This window comes from Parastagonospora nodorum (genome assembly GCF_000146915.1).
Source record: "Parastagonospora nodorum SN15 chromosome Unknown scaffold_11, whole genome shotgun sequence".
Taxonomy (NCBI): Eukaryota; Fungi; Ascomycota; class Dothideomycetes; order Pleosporales; family Phaeosphaeriaceae; genus Parastagonospora; species Parastagonospora nodorum.
The window spans coordinates 569,921-581,416 of record NW_001884559.1 but is presented as its reverse complement, the minus strand read 5'-3'; the positions used below and the strand labels follow the sequence as shown (position 1 = coordinate 581,416).

Sequence of the window (11,496 nt, the reverse complement as noted above, 5' to 3'; positions counted from 1 at the left end):
TCTGGATTGGGATATAATCAGAGCGAAAGAAAGGCTCAGTCGACTAGAGACACCACTGGATAATACACACACAATCAAATCAATGCTATAGATTTGCTCACGAGTACACTGTCTGTAACAAAGTCGTCAAAATGTCGTATACACGTGCACGTAAGCTCAAACCTCACAACTGGTATCGCGTACGTAATCCCTCAATCGAGCATTCCTTATTTCTCCCGGCCGTCCCGACTATTCACATGCCGACATTTTCATTTCGTTTCACATGTCAGCTCACCTCAGACCCCTCCTCCTGCACCTGGTATACCACACCCTCGGGTCCAAATAAACTCCAGCCACGAACCTCGGCACACTCCACACTACAGCTTCGCAGCCGCAACCGGGGAACCGACCTGAGCGACACGCGTTAGCTTATGTTCACATGCTTACGGGGCCTTCTTATGTAACGCAAGCAAAGAGTGTGTGATGTGGTGGATGAATTATAACGCTTTTTTGCATTGGTGCTTACAGGCTAAACTTCATTTGGTTTGTCTGGACATGTGGTGTGGTATAGTTACATAAGTAGATCAAGGAAACAGAAACACGATTAGGGGTTGGTGAGCTTAGAGCTTCGAAGCTCCCTTGGGGGGACCTACATTGGTGATTTCGTTGTAGAGTAATCTGTCGCATGTTAGCATGAACGTCGTAGCTGCAAATGGAGAGGAAGAACTTACGAGGTAAGGAACTCAGCGTAGTCCTCGCCAGTGACCTGGCCTGCGAAGTACTTCTCGGCAACGTGGAACTTGTTACCCTTGGGTGCCTTCTGGCTCAATGCCTTAGCCTGCTCGTGAAGCAGCTTGAGGGCGTAGTCCTTGGTGACCTTCTTGCCCTCAGCAGTTTCCACGCTATGCCTTGTCCATTGCCACAGCTGGCTCCTCGACACTTCGGCGGTAGCCGCATCCTCCATGAGGTAGTTGATTGGTACGCAACCAACACCGCGGATCCAGGCCTCCATGTAGCTAAGACCGATGTCGAGGTTCTTGCGGATGCCCTCCTCGGTGACCTTGCCTGGCACGTTCATGTTGAGCAGGTCGTTTGCGGTGATGTGGACATCCTCACGGCGCACGTGCATTTGGTTAGGTGTAGGCATGTGCTCGTTGAAGATCTCGGAAGCGATGGCAGCGAGCGCTGGGTGAGCCACCCAGGTGCCGTCGTGACCAGCGCGCACCTCACGGAGCTTGTCGGCACGGACCTTGGCCATGGCGGCGTCGTTCGCCTGCTGATCGTTCTTGATGGGGATCTGAGCAGCCATGCCGCCCATAGCGTGCACACCTCGCTTGTGGCAGGTCTTGATGAGCAGCTTGACGTATGCATCCATGAAGGGGCTCGTCATGGTGACGGAGTCTCGGTCGGGCAGAACGAGTTGGGGGTTCTGGCGGAAGCGCTTGATGGTGCTGAAGATGTAGTCCCAGCGACCGCAGTTGAGACCAGAAGAGTGGTCGCGAAGCTCGTAGATGATCTGTAATGTCATTAGCAACAGGTTTCTCGGCTCGTAAGAGTCTTTCATACCTCATCCATCTCGAAAGCAGCGGTAATGGTCTCGATCAGGACAGTGCCTCGGATGGTGCCGCGCTTCATGCCGATGTAGTCCTGCGCCAAGTTGAAGACGTCGTTCCACAGCCTTGCCTCAAGATGCGACTCCATCTTGGGCAGGTAGAAGTACGGGCCAGCTCCGCGCTTGACAAGCTCGTGGGCGTTGTTGAAGAAGTACAGTCCGAAATCGAAGAGACCGCCGGAGATGGGCTCGCCGTCAACGGTGAAGTGCTTCTCCTCGAGATGCCAGCCTCGGGCACGAGCAATGAGTGTAGGGAGTGTTCGGTCGGTGCGGAGCTTGTACTCCTTCTCGCCCTGCTTGAAGTCGACTTGCCTGCGGATGGCATCGTGGAGGTTGAGCTGGCCGTTGATCATGTTGTCCCACGTCGGCGCGCTTGAGTCTGGCAGGTATTAGCTTCAGGTCATGTCAAACTTCAACTGTACGGATGCTCACCCTCAAAGTCGGCCATGTATGTCCAGACGTTTGAGTTCAGGGCGTTGACGACCATCTTGCGGTCGGTTGGGCCGGTGATCTCGACGCGCCTGTCGACCAGGCCGGGCGCTGGTGGTGCACCTCTCCATGTGGCGTTCTCGCGGATGTGCTTGGTCTCGGGGAGGAAGTCGAGCAGGTTGCCCTTGTCGAGCTCGGCTTGACGGATCACTCGTCGCTGGAGGAGAGCTTTCCGGCGCTCGTTGAATGTGCGGTGGAGGAGGGCAAGGAAGACGGCAGCATCTTTGCTGAGAATGTGACGGTTCTGGTCGTTCAGCTCGCCGAGGATGTTGACCTCGCGCAGGATGGTGTCGGGGTTGGCTGCCATGGTGGAGTTTATGCTGTCAGTGGTTCAATTGTTTGAGTGCTCACGGTACAAGACGAGAGGAATGCAATGAGGTTTGTATGCAGAGACGAGGATGGGGCCGACGGGCGATGATATAATTCTTGCAAACGTCACCCATCTTGACCATGGGCCGAGGATCTGCTTTGTCTACCAACTGATGCAGGCTAGGCCGGCTGCTGTGAATGGTGAGTTCGAGACCCCAGCTTCGGAGGTATGGAGCTTGAGCTTGTGACGGTGCCCAGCCGCTACTTCTCCCCGCATAACCACTCGATCAGCGCAACATATCCGGCATTCGTGCATCTTTCTTACGCTTCGAAACGCTGTTCCCTGCGCGTGCAATCTCACTTGGAAGCAATTTGCAGCGATGTCGTGGATGGCGCAGGAAAGTGGCGGAAGCATGCGGCAATTCACGGAAGTCGCGATGCTGTGTTCTGGTAGCGCGAACTCTTCCGAGGCACTCACCGGACGCTTCCGACGGCCAATCGCCTCTTCGGCGTCGAAGCTTATGATTAAGCACTATCCCCGGGTTTGCCCTCCATCACTGTGACTTTCCAGCTTCGGCGATTACAACGTCTTGCGCGCTTCGAGATCACGTCTTGACAGACCACATGCAATGTACCGAAACAGAGCAGCTTGTAAGCCCGTATTGAGCAGAACAACACTATCGCAGACCATCATTGCACTGCAAAACTAAACATCAAGTCAATGAAGAGTAGTATGCATCGGATATGCATGGCGAGCCTGACCTCATATTTCGATACCTACGCAACTTCACCTTCGACGCCTCATCTATACTATGACAGCGCGTGTGCCTGCATGCACCCATCAGTGCACTGTATAGCTGTGTGAAGAGCAACTAGTAGAATATTATGGGATGATTTCATGAGGTCCAGGACAGGGCTTTTCTCCACCATAGTCGGTCGTCATGTCTTTCGTTCTTTCCCTTCTCGTACACATGAAAAACATGTATCCGGGCTAGCGCGGCGATGCTTGCTCCTTCCTCCCCAGCTTCGTTACACTCACCTTGCTCTCACTTTTCAACTCTCCTTGCTTTCGAATCCAGTCCAATTCCCTAAGAACGGTGCCGCGCATCAGCACAGCACGATGTGCATGCTAAACTTCTCTCCTTTTGACATTGACGACGAGGATGGCCCGGACTATCCGTTCCCTCGAGCAAGGCCGCGCTTAGCTTGGGCACTACCGGTCAATATGAACAAATTGGGTGCCAGTCTGCAAGCACTTACGGATTCGGCGCCGCAAACTACAACGCTTCGTCTCTGCCACAAGTTCCGCGATGGTCCTCTTTCAAAGCTACCACAAGAGCTCTTGGAGCACATTGTTGACAATATCCAAGGCGCAGCGCGAGCAAAGTGCCTGCCTGGATGGTACCAAGATTCCATTTGCTGGCAGGGAACTTGTCGACACGAAGACCACTACAAGGTCTATGGAGAAGAAGTCGAGAAACTTTGGCAGAAGATCTTCGTTGACAAGGCTTATGGGAAGACATTTGAAAAGACCAACCTTGATAATAAGACCGAGGCAGAGAAAGTAGACATGGTACAGGACTGGGTGCAAAGCGACCCTTCCATCTTTGACAATGAGGAAGGCCATTGTCTGCACTTTGATGCGATGTTCCGCTGGCTCGACCGCTGCTGTACATGTCCCCAGACCCAGCCTGGAGACACTCGCAAAGTTGGCAGCTTTGGGCCCATGAGTAAGATATGTCTTCCAATGCCTCTAAGTACCTTCTCTGATTTTCACAGATCCTCAAAGCCCGATTTGGACTCGAAGCAGTCGTATATCATGAAACATTGTCGGAGCAGATGTACGATTTCCTCCCAAACCACCAAACCAGCGAAGAGCATGCGTACTACACCGTGTGCTATCTTACGCTGCCTCAGGAGTCAGCTTCCTCCACTTTCGCCAGTAGTGGCAGCGCCAATTCGCAAGATCAACATGTGGAGAGCAATATTGTGCACACTGCCTTTCGTCAGATCATTGATCCGTCTACTCTTATCATCTCGGAACAGCAGCGTTGTCGCTTCACCAGAACCCTAAAGAAGCTGAACCTCAAGCCGCACTACCATCTGAGCGAGATGGAGCCGCTTATAGTCCATCCTATCCAAGATGAAGATCTGGCCTACCTCTGCTCGTGCCGTGATGGCGACTGTCCTGGAGCCTGCTATGACATCCACTCTTGGGACAGACCATATTGCCTTGAGCAAACGCTGAAATCCAAGAGCAAAGGTATGTACCAACACTCGCTTCGTGCAACCCATATGGCTGACAAGCCGTTTAGAGCTAGCGAAGGAGTCTTGGCCAAAGCTCATGCAGCTTGCCGCCTCGGACACAATCACGCCTTCCGGTTGGGGCGAGTGAATCGCTCTCTAGATGCTCAAGCGAATGAGTATTGCTAAGAGAAGATTTGCCAAGTTACATTGCAAAATCAATGTTTCGAGAGTAGTCGATGACGAACGGTTCGTTACATAGTCTCGTATAATAATATTCGACTTCAATCATCCTCGTACTTCCCCATCTGCCTCACTCTTCGCAACCTCATCCTCCTTATCCCACACCTTAACTCCCGCAATCCACGTCTGCAACAACTCCCCATCGTCACTCATCACAGTCAAGTCCGCTCTTCTCCCCTCCTTCAACACACCCCTCCCACCCTCTCCATCAATCCCCATCAATCCCGCCACATTCTCCGTCACCGTGCCCACCGCCTCCGCAATCCCACACCCACTCCACTCCATCAGATTCCTCACACTCTGCTGCAACGGTATACAACCACCAATCAACGTATCCGTACCCGCAATGGTTGCCCTATCCCCCGCCTTCGTCTGCTCAAACGGAATCTGCGCATGCCCTGGATACGTGCCATCTGCCAGCGAAGCAAGCTCGATGCTATCCGTGATGATAACAGCACGTCGTGGATTCGCGCGGTGCAACAACGACACGGTATTCGGATGGAGATGCTGGCCATCTGCTATCACCGAATAATACGGCGGGGGTGAGCTGTGCGTAGTAGGCAAGGAGATCAGGCCAGCCAACCCCGGCTCCCTCGATCCAAACCCCGGCATCGCATTCAACGTATGCGTCAAACAACTTGCGCCCGCATTCAAACCCACCAAACCCTGCTCATACGTCGCGGTTGAATGGCCCATGGATACTTTTATCCCTTGGGCTGTCAACGTCTTGATGAGAGATGAGGAATCGGGCAGCTCGGGCGCAAGCGTGACGAGCTTGACGACGTTGCGCAGGTTGGAGGAGCCGTAGATGGTGGATGGGGAAATGGAGCTGGGGGCGAAGAGGGAGGCATTGTGCGCGCCTTTTTTGGTGGGGTGCAGGTAGGGGCCTTCGACGTGGGCGCCGAGGAGGGAGGCGGAGTTTGGGATGGCGCGGGGGGTAAGGGAAGGGAGGATCTGGGTGGGTTGTCAGTTGGATTTTGAGATGCGGGTTTGATGGCGTGGGTTGGGGTAGGTGGTTTGATGAAGTGGTGACGATGGGTTGAGGGCATGCTCCTGACAGGCTTTGCAAAGCTTCGTAGAGAGAGGTGAGTTTCCGTGGATCGTATGAGCCCATGTCATGTGTTGGATAGGCATGATGGCCTGAGGATATTTAGACTATCTCAAATGTTGTCACATTTGAGTGCAACCACCAAGACACCTTGCACATCTATGCAATCACAACGTATGGATTTTAGGAGACATGTTCTAACCTTTCGAAATTCATCGCTCTTGACAGTAGGTATCGTGGCATAGAAGCCAGTGACGCCCTGAGTCGCATAGTATCTTGCGATGTTGTCTATTTTCGCCGCATAGCTCTTCTCATCGTCAAAGTGCGTGAAATGAAACCCATTCGCGCCGTTTGTGTGCAGCTCAAGAAATCCAGGTGCGATGATGCCATCTTCCAAATCTACAGCCTCGCCGCCAATGTACCCGTCTCTTTTCAAGATAAGCCCCGTCTCGTCGGAGATGACGAGGTGGTCTTCGACGAGCTCGCCATTGAGAATATAGCGACAGTTTGTGAAGAGGGTGAACCAGCCCGACATTGTCAGTGCACAATTGCCAATGCGTGGATGGCGATAGCGGGAACCTTTTTGGCTGGTTCTTGGAAGTCGGGATGGTTGAGGGCGTCCAAAGGTGGTCTAGACGACCCCGCGTCGACGGCTCTCATTGGCCAATGCAAGGATGCAGAGCGACAGATCTACGTCAGCTCACAGGATGATTTTCACGATGCCACATGCGTGCCATGTTAGCTTGACAGATGCAGCAGCCACAGTGGAGAATTGTTGGATTCCTGCCGTGTAGAAGCAAGAGCTGGAGTCGCGCCTTTTCTGCGCAAACGGCAACGCGGCGGCTGCTTGATTTAGTGTGACACCGAAGTGGTTCAAGCTGTGTATGATGTCATTTGTGTGCCGCGTAGCACCTCTTCTTTGAACAGAGGTTATCTGCCTTGCTTTCGCGTGCCCACGGAGGCTTCTCCGCATCGTTTGACGCTTCTTCCCCTCCTTCACGATACTCGTGATTTTACCTCTGAGCCCAATTGTTGTGGGTGAGGCTCGCGTTGCTCCATTGCTCTTGAGAAGGCCTTGTGGATACACGATCCCCACAATATGGCATCCCAGCAGCAGCACGCGCCTGGAGGGCATTACTCAGGCCACAACCCCATTCCCACGGTCAAGCAGTTTATCGAGAATCTGGACAAGGACAAGGCCGAGCGCGATCGCCAGATTGACCAGCAAGCAAGAGAAGGAAAGGGCCAGACGCCGGGCCAGAAGGGGCTCGCGACTTCGACTGGACGCGATGTTACCGCATCAAGTGGCGCTGAGCCGCACAAGATGCAGAAGCGATCGGTAGAGGGCACAGAGCAGACGGTGACAGACCCGGTAACTGGCAACCAAGTCACCATTTCGGATGTCGACAAGTCTATGATGGACGAGGTCGAGAACCCACACGTTGTGATTCCCAACGCAAACCTCAACAAAGACACAGTAGGTACATCGATCCACAAACTGAGGAAACTGGCTAATGCTTTCCAGCCCATCAAGACAGACGCAAACCAATCGCTCGAAGATTACAAATACAACCAAGACGTTACGGCACCGCCCGACCCCGTTGCTGAAGGCACGACTTCAGATGTGCCTATCCATGGCGAGAAGACCAACGTCCTCTTCCACCCGACACCGTCAGTCAGCTATGAGCCGACTTTCGCAGCTCTAGAGAAGCGCGCCGGCATCCTCTGCGTGGGACTTCTCGTTGCTACAATTGTTGTTGGCAAACTTTTTGGTGGCGCGCTCAAGGGCTTGATACCACTGGGCATGTGTCTGTCGTCTGGCGTGTGGCTGTGGACAAAGGAAGTAGTCCGCAGTGGACGAGAAGTCGAGTGGGAGAGTGAGGCAACTCGCGGTCAGATGGTGAACACGATTCTTTTTGGCTGTGCGGGACTTCACTAACACACGCATAGGCTACTCTCAACCTCCTTCCCGAGTCGGTCGAATGGATGAACACTCTCTTGGCTATTGTCTGGGGCTTGATCAACCCTGACATGTTCCAGGGCGTCGCGGACATGCTTGAAGATGTCATGCAAGCGTCCGTACCGGGCATTATCGAAAATGTACGAGTCGCCGAGATCAACCAGGGAAGCAACCCTCTACGAATCCTCAGCTTGCGAGCTCTTCCAGACGCACACATGAAGGAGATGAAGGAGGCGATCCACGAGGAGAACAAGAAGACAAAAGACCCTCAAGAAGCAGCTGCAGACGAGGAAGGCGGAGACTACTACAACCTGGAAGTGGCTTTTGCGTACCACGCGAAGCCTAGCGGCAAGCGCGCATCGGATAAGGCTCGCAACATGCATATGCAGTTGGTCTTCTATCTGGGGATTAAGGGTCTCTTCGGTGTACCGCTGCCGATTTTCGTCGAACTCCAGGGCCTGGTGGGCACAGTCCGACTTCGCATGGCTATGACCCCAGAACCGCCATTCCTAAAGACACTGACGTTCACGCTGATGGGAGCACCGCAGGTTACTGCTGGCTGTATTCCCATGGTAGAGAAGGGCGTAAACATCCTGAACCTGCCTTTGATCAGCAACTTCGTCAACTACGCCATCAAGGCGGCTGCGAGCATGTACGTTGCACCAAAGTCGATGTCAATCGATATGCGTGCGATTCTTCAGGGTGATTCTGTCCAGAAAGACACTGAAGCTCTTGGTGTTCTCTGGATCCGAATTCACCGCGCTACTGGATTGAGCAAACAGGATCGTCGCGGGTCCAAACATGGTGGCAGTGACCCTTACATCACTTTGGCGTTCTCCAAGTACGGAAAGCCCATGTACTGCACTCGTGTTATCACCGACGACCTCAATCCAATTTGGGAAGAGACAGCTGCTCTCCTTGTTGGCCCTGAGCTGATCAAGGCCGATGAGAACCTCAGCGTAGAGCTCTGGGATTCCGACCGACACACCTCGGATGACATCGTCGGAAAAGTTGAGATTTCCCTACAGAAGATGATCCAACACCCTGGAAAGATGTACCCTCAGGTCTCAAAACTGGCAGGTATGGACGCTGAAAGCGAAATGCCTGGAGAGCTCCACTGGGAGGTTGGATACTTCAGCAAGCCGCAATTCCGCAAAGAAATGAGGACAGACGGCAAGAACAAGGCGCTCCCAGATCAACTCAAGAACGACCCCAAACTACAGGACGACAAGGGCGTCATTAACAGCGAGGAAGACGATGCAGTCATGCATACTCCACCGGACCCACTCTGGCCCAGCGGTATCTGCAGTGTTATTATCCACCAGATTGTCAACCTCGAACTCGAGAATATTAAAGGAACCACCGGAAGTCCTAAGGGACGTGAATACGAGCCCGCAAAGCCATACGGTGAGGCCAAGGAAGAGACCGGCGGTGAACTACCTACGAGCTACTGCACTATATTGTACAACGATGAGCTTGTGTACCGCACTCGATCCAAGGCAGTCTCATCCCAGCCAATTTTCAACGCAGGAACGGAGCGATTCATCCGCGACTGGCGTTCGGGCATCATTACCGTCACTGTTCGAGACCAAAGAAACCGTGAACATGACCCTATTCTTGGTGTTGTGCCATTGAAGTTGTCCGACATCCTAGAGACCTCTTCGCAAGTTACTCGCTGGTACCCACTTGACGGCGGCATCGGCTTTGGACGTGTACGCATTTCTCTACTTTTCCGCAGCATCGAGACCCGCTTGCCACCACAAATGCTTGGCTGGGATGTTGGTACTTTCGAGTTCCGTTCGGAGCGCATCCTTGCCACTGGTTATCAACATGCGCCCAAGATCAAGCTGCGAACCGGCGGTTCGACTGGCAAACTTGGTCGCGCCCATGCTAAGAAGCTTGACGAGGGCGATGGCTACTACTTTGACCTTGCAGAGCACGAGGGTAAGTACAACGTGCGCCTGCCAGTTAAGCATCGCTACAGGTCGCCTATCGTCTTCGAGTTCCACGTTGCGAACAAGCGCAAGGCAGATGCTTATGCGGTCATCTGGCTACAGCACTTCATCGACAACGAAGACCAAGATATCAACATACCCATCTGGACGACGGCACATCCTGCGCGTCTCACACAGAATTACATAACTGAGGATAATTGCGAAAAGGAGCCTGGACTGGAAGATCTTAAGGAGGTCGGTCGACTTCAGTTCCGTGCCCGCTTCAAGGCTGGTACAGATGAGACGCACGAAGCTTTCGTGTCCGACAACAACTCTCGTGAGACATACGAGACTTGGGAGGCGTGTCTTACAGAAGGCGTCCGTACTCGGAAGGTTGACAAGGAGCTTCCAGAGCGCGTCCAACAGTTACACGAGGAATCACTTACCGCAGGTCGTGACATTCTCAAGAATGCAGACGAGGAAGAGAAGAGGAAATGGCTCGCCAAAGATGGTCAAGATTGGTCTGGTGCTTTTGGAGACGACCCGAAGGCATACATGAACACCAAGGGCAAGAAGAAGAGGGAGCCCGGTGTCGAAGAGCCGTTGCACGACCGCTTCCACCCCTCCTCTGACGAAGCCCACGATGACGACAGCGACGAAGATTCATACTCTTCATCCGACCTAGGTGTTGAGGACGCCAGCAATGTTGGCAATGCTCAAGCCATGAGCGGCGGCCCCGGCAGTCCTAACCAAGGCATTCGACATCAACCCACCGACTTGTCACCCAACTCAACTAACGACGACCCGCGTGCATCTCACGCCACAGACCGCACAGATACCACCGCCTACACCTCCGCAACCGGAACCACAAACGGCTCGTCCGGCTCAAGCAAAGACTACAAGAAGCAGAACAAGCGCACCGAGGAGCGCAAACACCGCGGCCTGATGCAGTGGAAGCCCGCGCGCAACGCGCGGTTCGCGAAGAACGAAGCCAAGATCGGCCTATCGAAACTTAAGAAGAAGGTCACGGGCGGCTTGGATGGAAGGCAGCCGGGTGTTGAGACTGGTAAGTTTTTTGTTCGTTGTGCTGGTATGTGAGAACATGCGACTAACACGGTGTGCAGAAACTGGACAGTAGACTGAGACGTAACGATCATGAAAGTCAAACGACGACGCCATGGATACATGGATGAGCTGAGATGAACAAAATCAAAGCATGCATGAATTTTTGAGGTATAGCAAGCGTTCTTGGGGGCTCTGGTTGGCATTTTTTCTTTGCGAGCGAAATATGGGTATGGCATGTATATAGTAATGTAAAATCCGCATGTCTAATTCTTCATTGAGATGTACGCTTTGTTCTTGTGGCTGACCTTTCCTCGCTCTCGACGTCCGCTGGACACAGTAGAGACATGCCCAGGTTGTGCCCACCTCGCCCAATGATGTCCGTTCATGATGATTCGAGCTGTGGACGCGAAGTAGGGGCGGTCGAGGCTTTAGCGCTGATCTTGTGGGGGTTGGATGGGTGTGAAGAGGGCGTAGGGGATGGGCCGGCAGTGTGTGTGCTTTGTGTTTGTAGCGCTGAGGGGGGTTGGGGTTGATGAGATGTTGTTCGAGTGTGCGTTGGAGAGGTGTTGGTGGAGAGGGGGTTCTGTTCTGAGAGTGTTCGTTCGAGTGGAGG

At 53.4% G+C, this 11,496-nt stretch overlaps 4 protein-coding genes across 4 annotated transcripts; 2 read left to right on the top strand and 2 right to left on the bottom strand.

Annotated features, from left to right (window-relative positions):
- Positions 1-468: 468 nt before the first annotated feature.
- On the bottom strand, positions 469-2,507 carry SNOG_07548 (malate synthase). The gene is made up of 4 exons (XM_001797831.1): positions 2,024-2,507; positions 1,546-1,970; positions 711-1,495; positions 469-657 (listed from the first exon to the last, which is right to left on the bottom strand). The coding sequence occupies exons 1-4, from the start codon at positions 2,385-2,387 to the stop codon at positions 600-602; spliced, it is 1,632 nt and encodes a 543-aa protein (XP_001797883.1). The 5' UTR covers positions 2,388-2,507; the 3' UTR covers positions 469-599.
- Positions 2,508-3,614: 1,107 nt separating this feature from the next.
- SNOG_07547 (hypothetical protein) lies at positions 3,615-5,408 on the top strand (the record flags this gene model as incomplete). Its single annotated transcript, XM_001797830.1, has 3 exons — positions 3,615-4,097; positions 4,169-4,652; positions 5,035-5,408. The coding sequence occupies 3 exons, from the start codon at positions 3,615-3,617 to the stop codon at positions 5,406-5,408; spliced, it is 1,341 nt and encodes a 446-aa protein (XP_001797882.1).
- On the bottom strand, positions 4,922-6,459 carry SNOG_07546 (hypothetical protein; the record flags this gene model as incomplete). The annotated part of the gene is made up of 2 exons (XM_001797829.1): positions 4,922-5,830; positions 6,127-6,459. The coding sequence occupies 2 exons, from the start codon at positions 6,457-6,459 to the stop codon at positions 4,922-4,924; spliced, it is 1,242 nt and encodes a 413-aa protein (XP_001797881.1).
- Positions 6,460-7,023: 564 nt separating this feature from the next.
- Positions 7,024-11,163, top strand: SNOG_07545 (hypothetical protein; the record flags this gene model as incomplete). Its single annotated transcript, XM_001797828.1, has 3 exons — positions 7,024-7,824; positions 7,875-10,884; positions 10,943-11,163. The coding sequence occupies 3 exons, from the start codon at positions 7,024-7,026 to the stop codon at positions 10,954-10,956; spliced, it is 3,825 nt and encodes a 1,274-aa protein (XP_001797880.1). The 3' UTR covers positions 10,957-11,163.
- Positions 11,164-11,496: the final 333 nt, after the last annotated feature.

Bases quoted from the DNA above. Each gene is read 5' to 3' on its own strand.
- SNOG_07548 (XM_001797831.1), bottom strand. From the start codon at position 2,387: ATGGCAGCCAACCCCGACACCATCCTGCGCGAGGTCAACATCCTCGGC. The intron at 1,971-2,023 runs GTGAGCATCCGT...AATACCTGCCAG, and splicing joins ATACATGGCCGACTTTGAGG to ACTCAAGCGCGCCGACGTGG. The intron at 658-710 runs GTAAGTTCTTCC...AACATGCGACAG, and splicing joins TACGCTGAGTTCCTTACCTC to ATTACTCTACAACGAAATCA.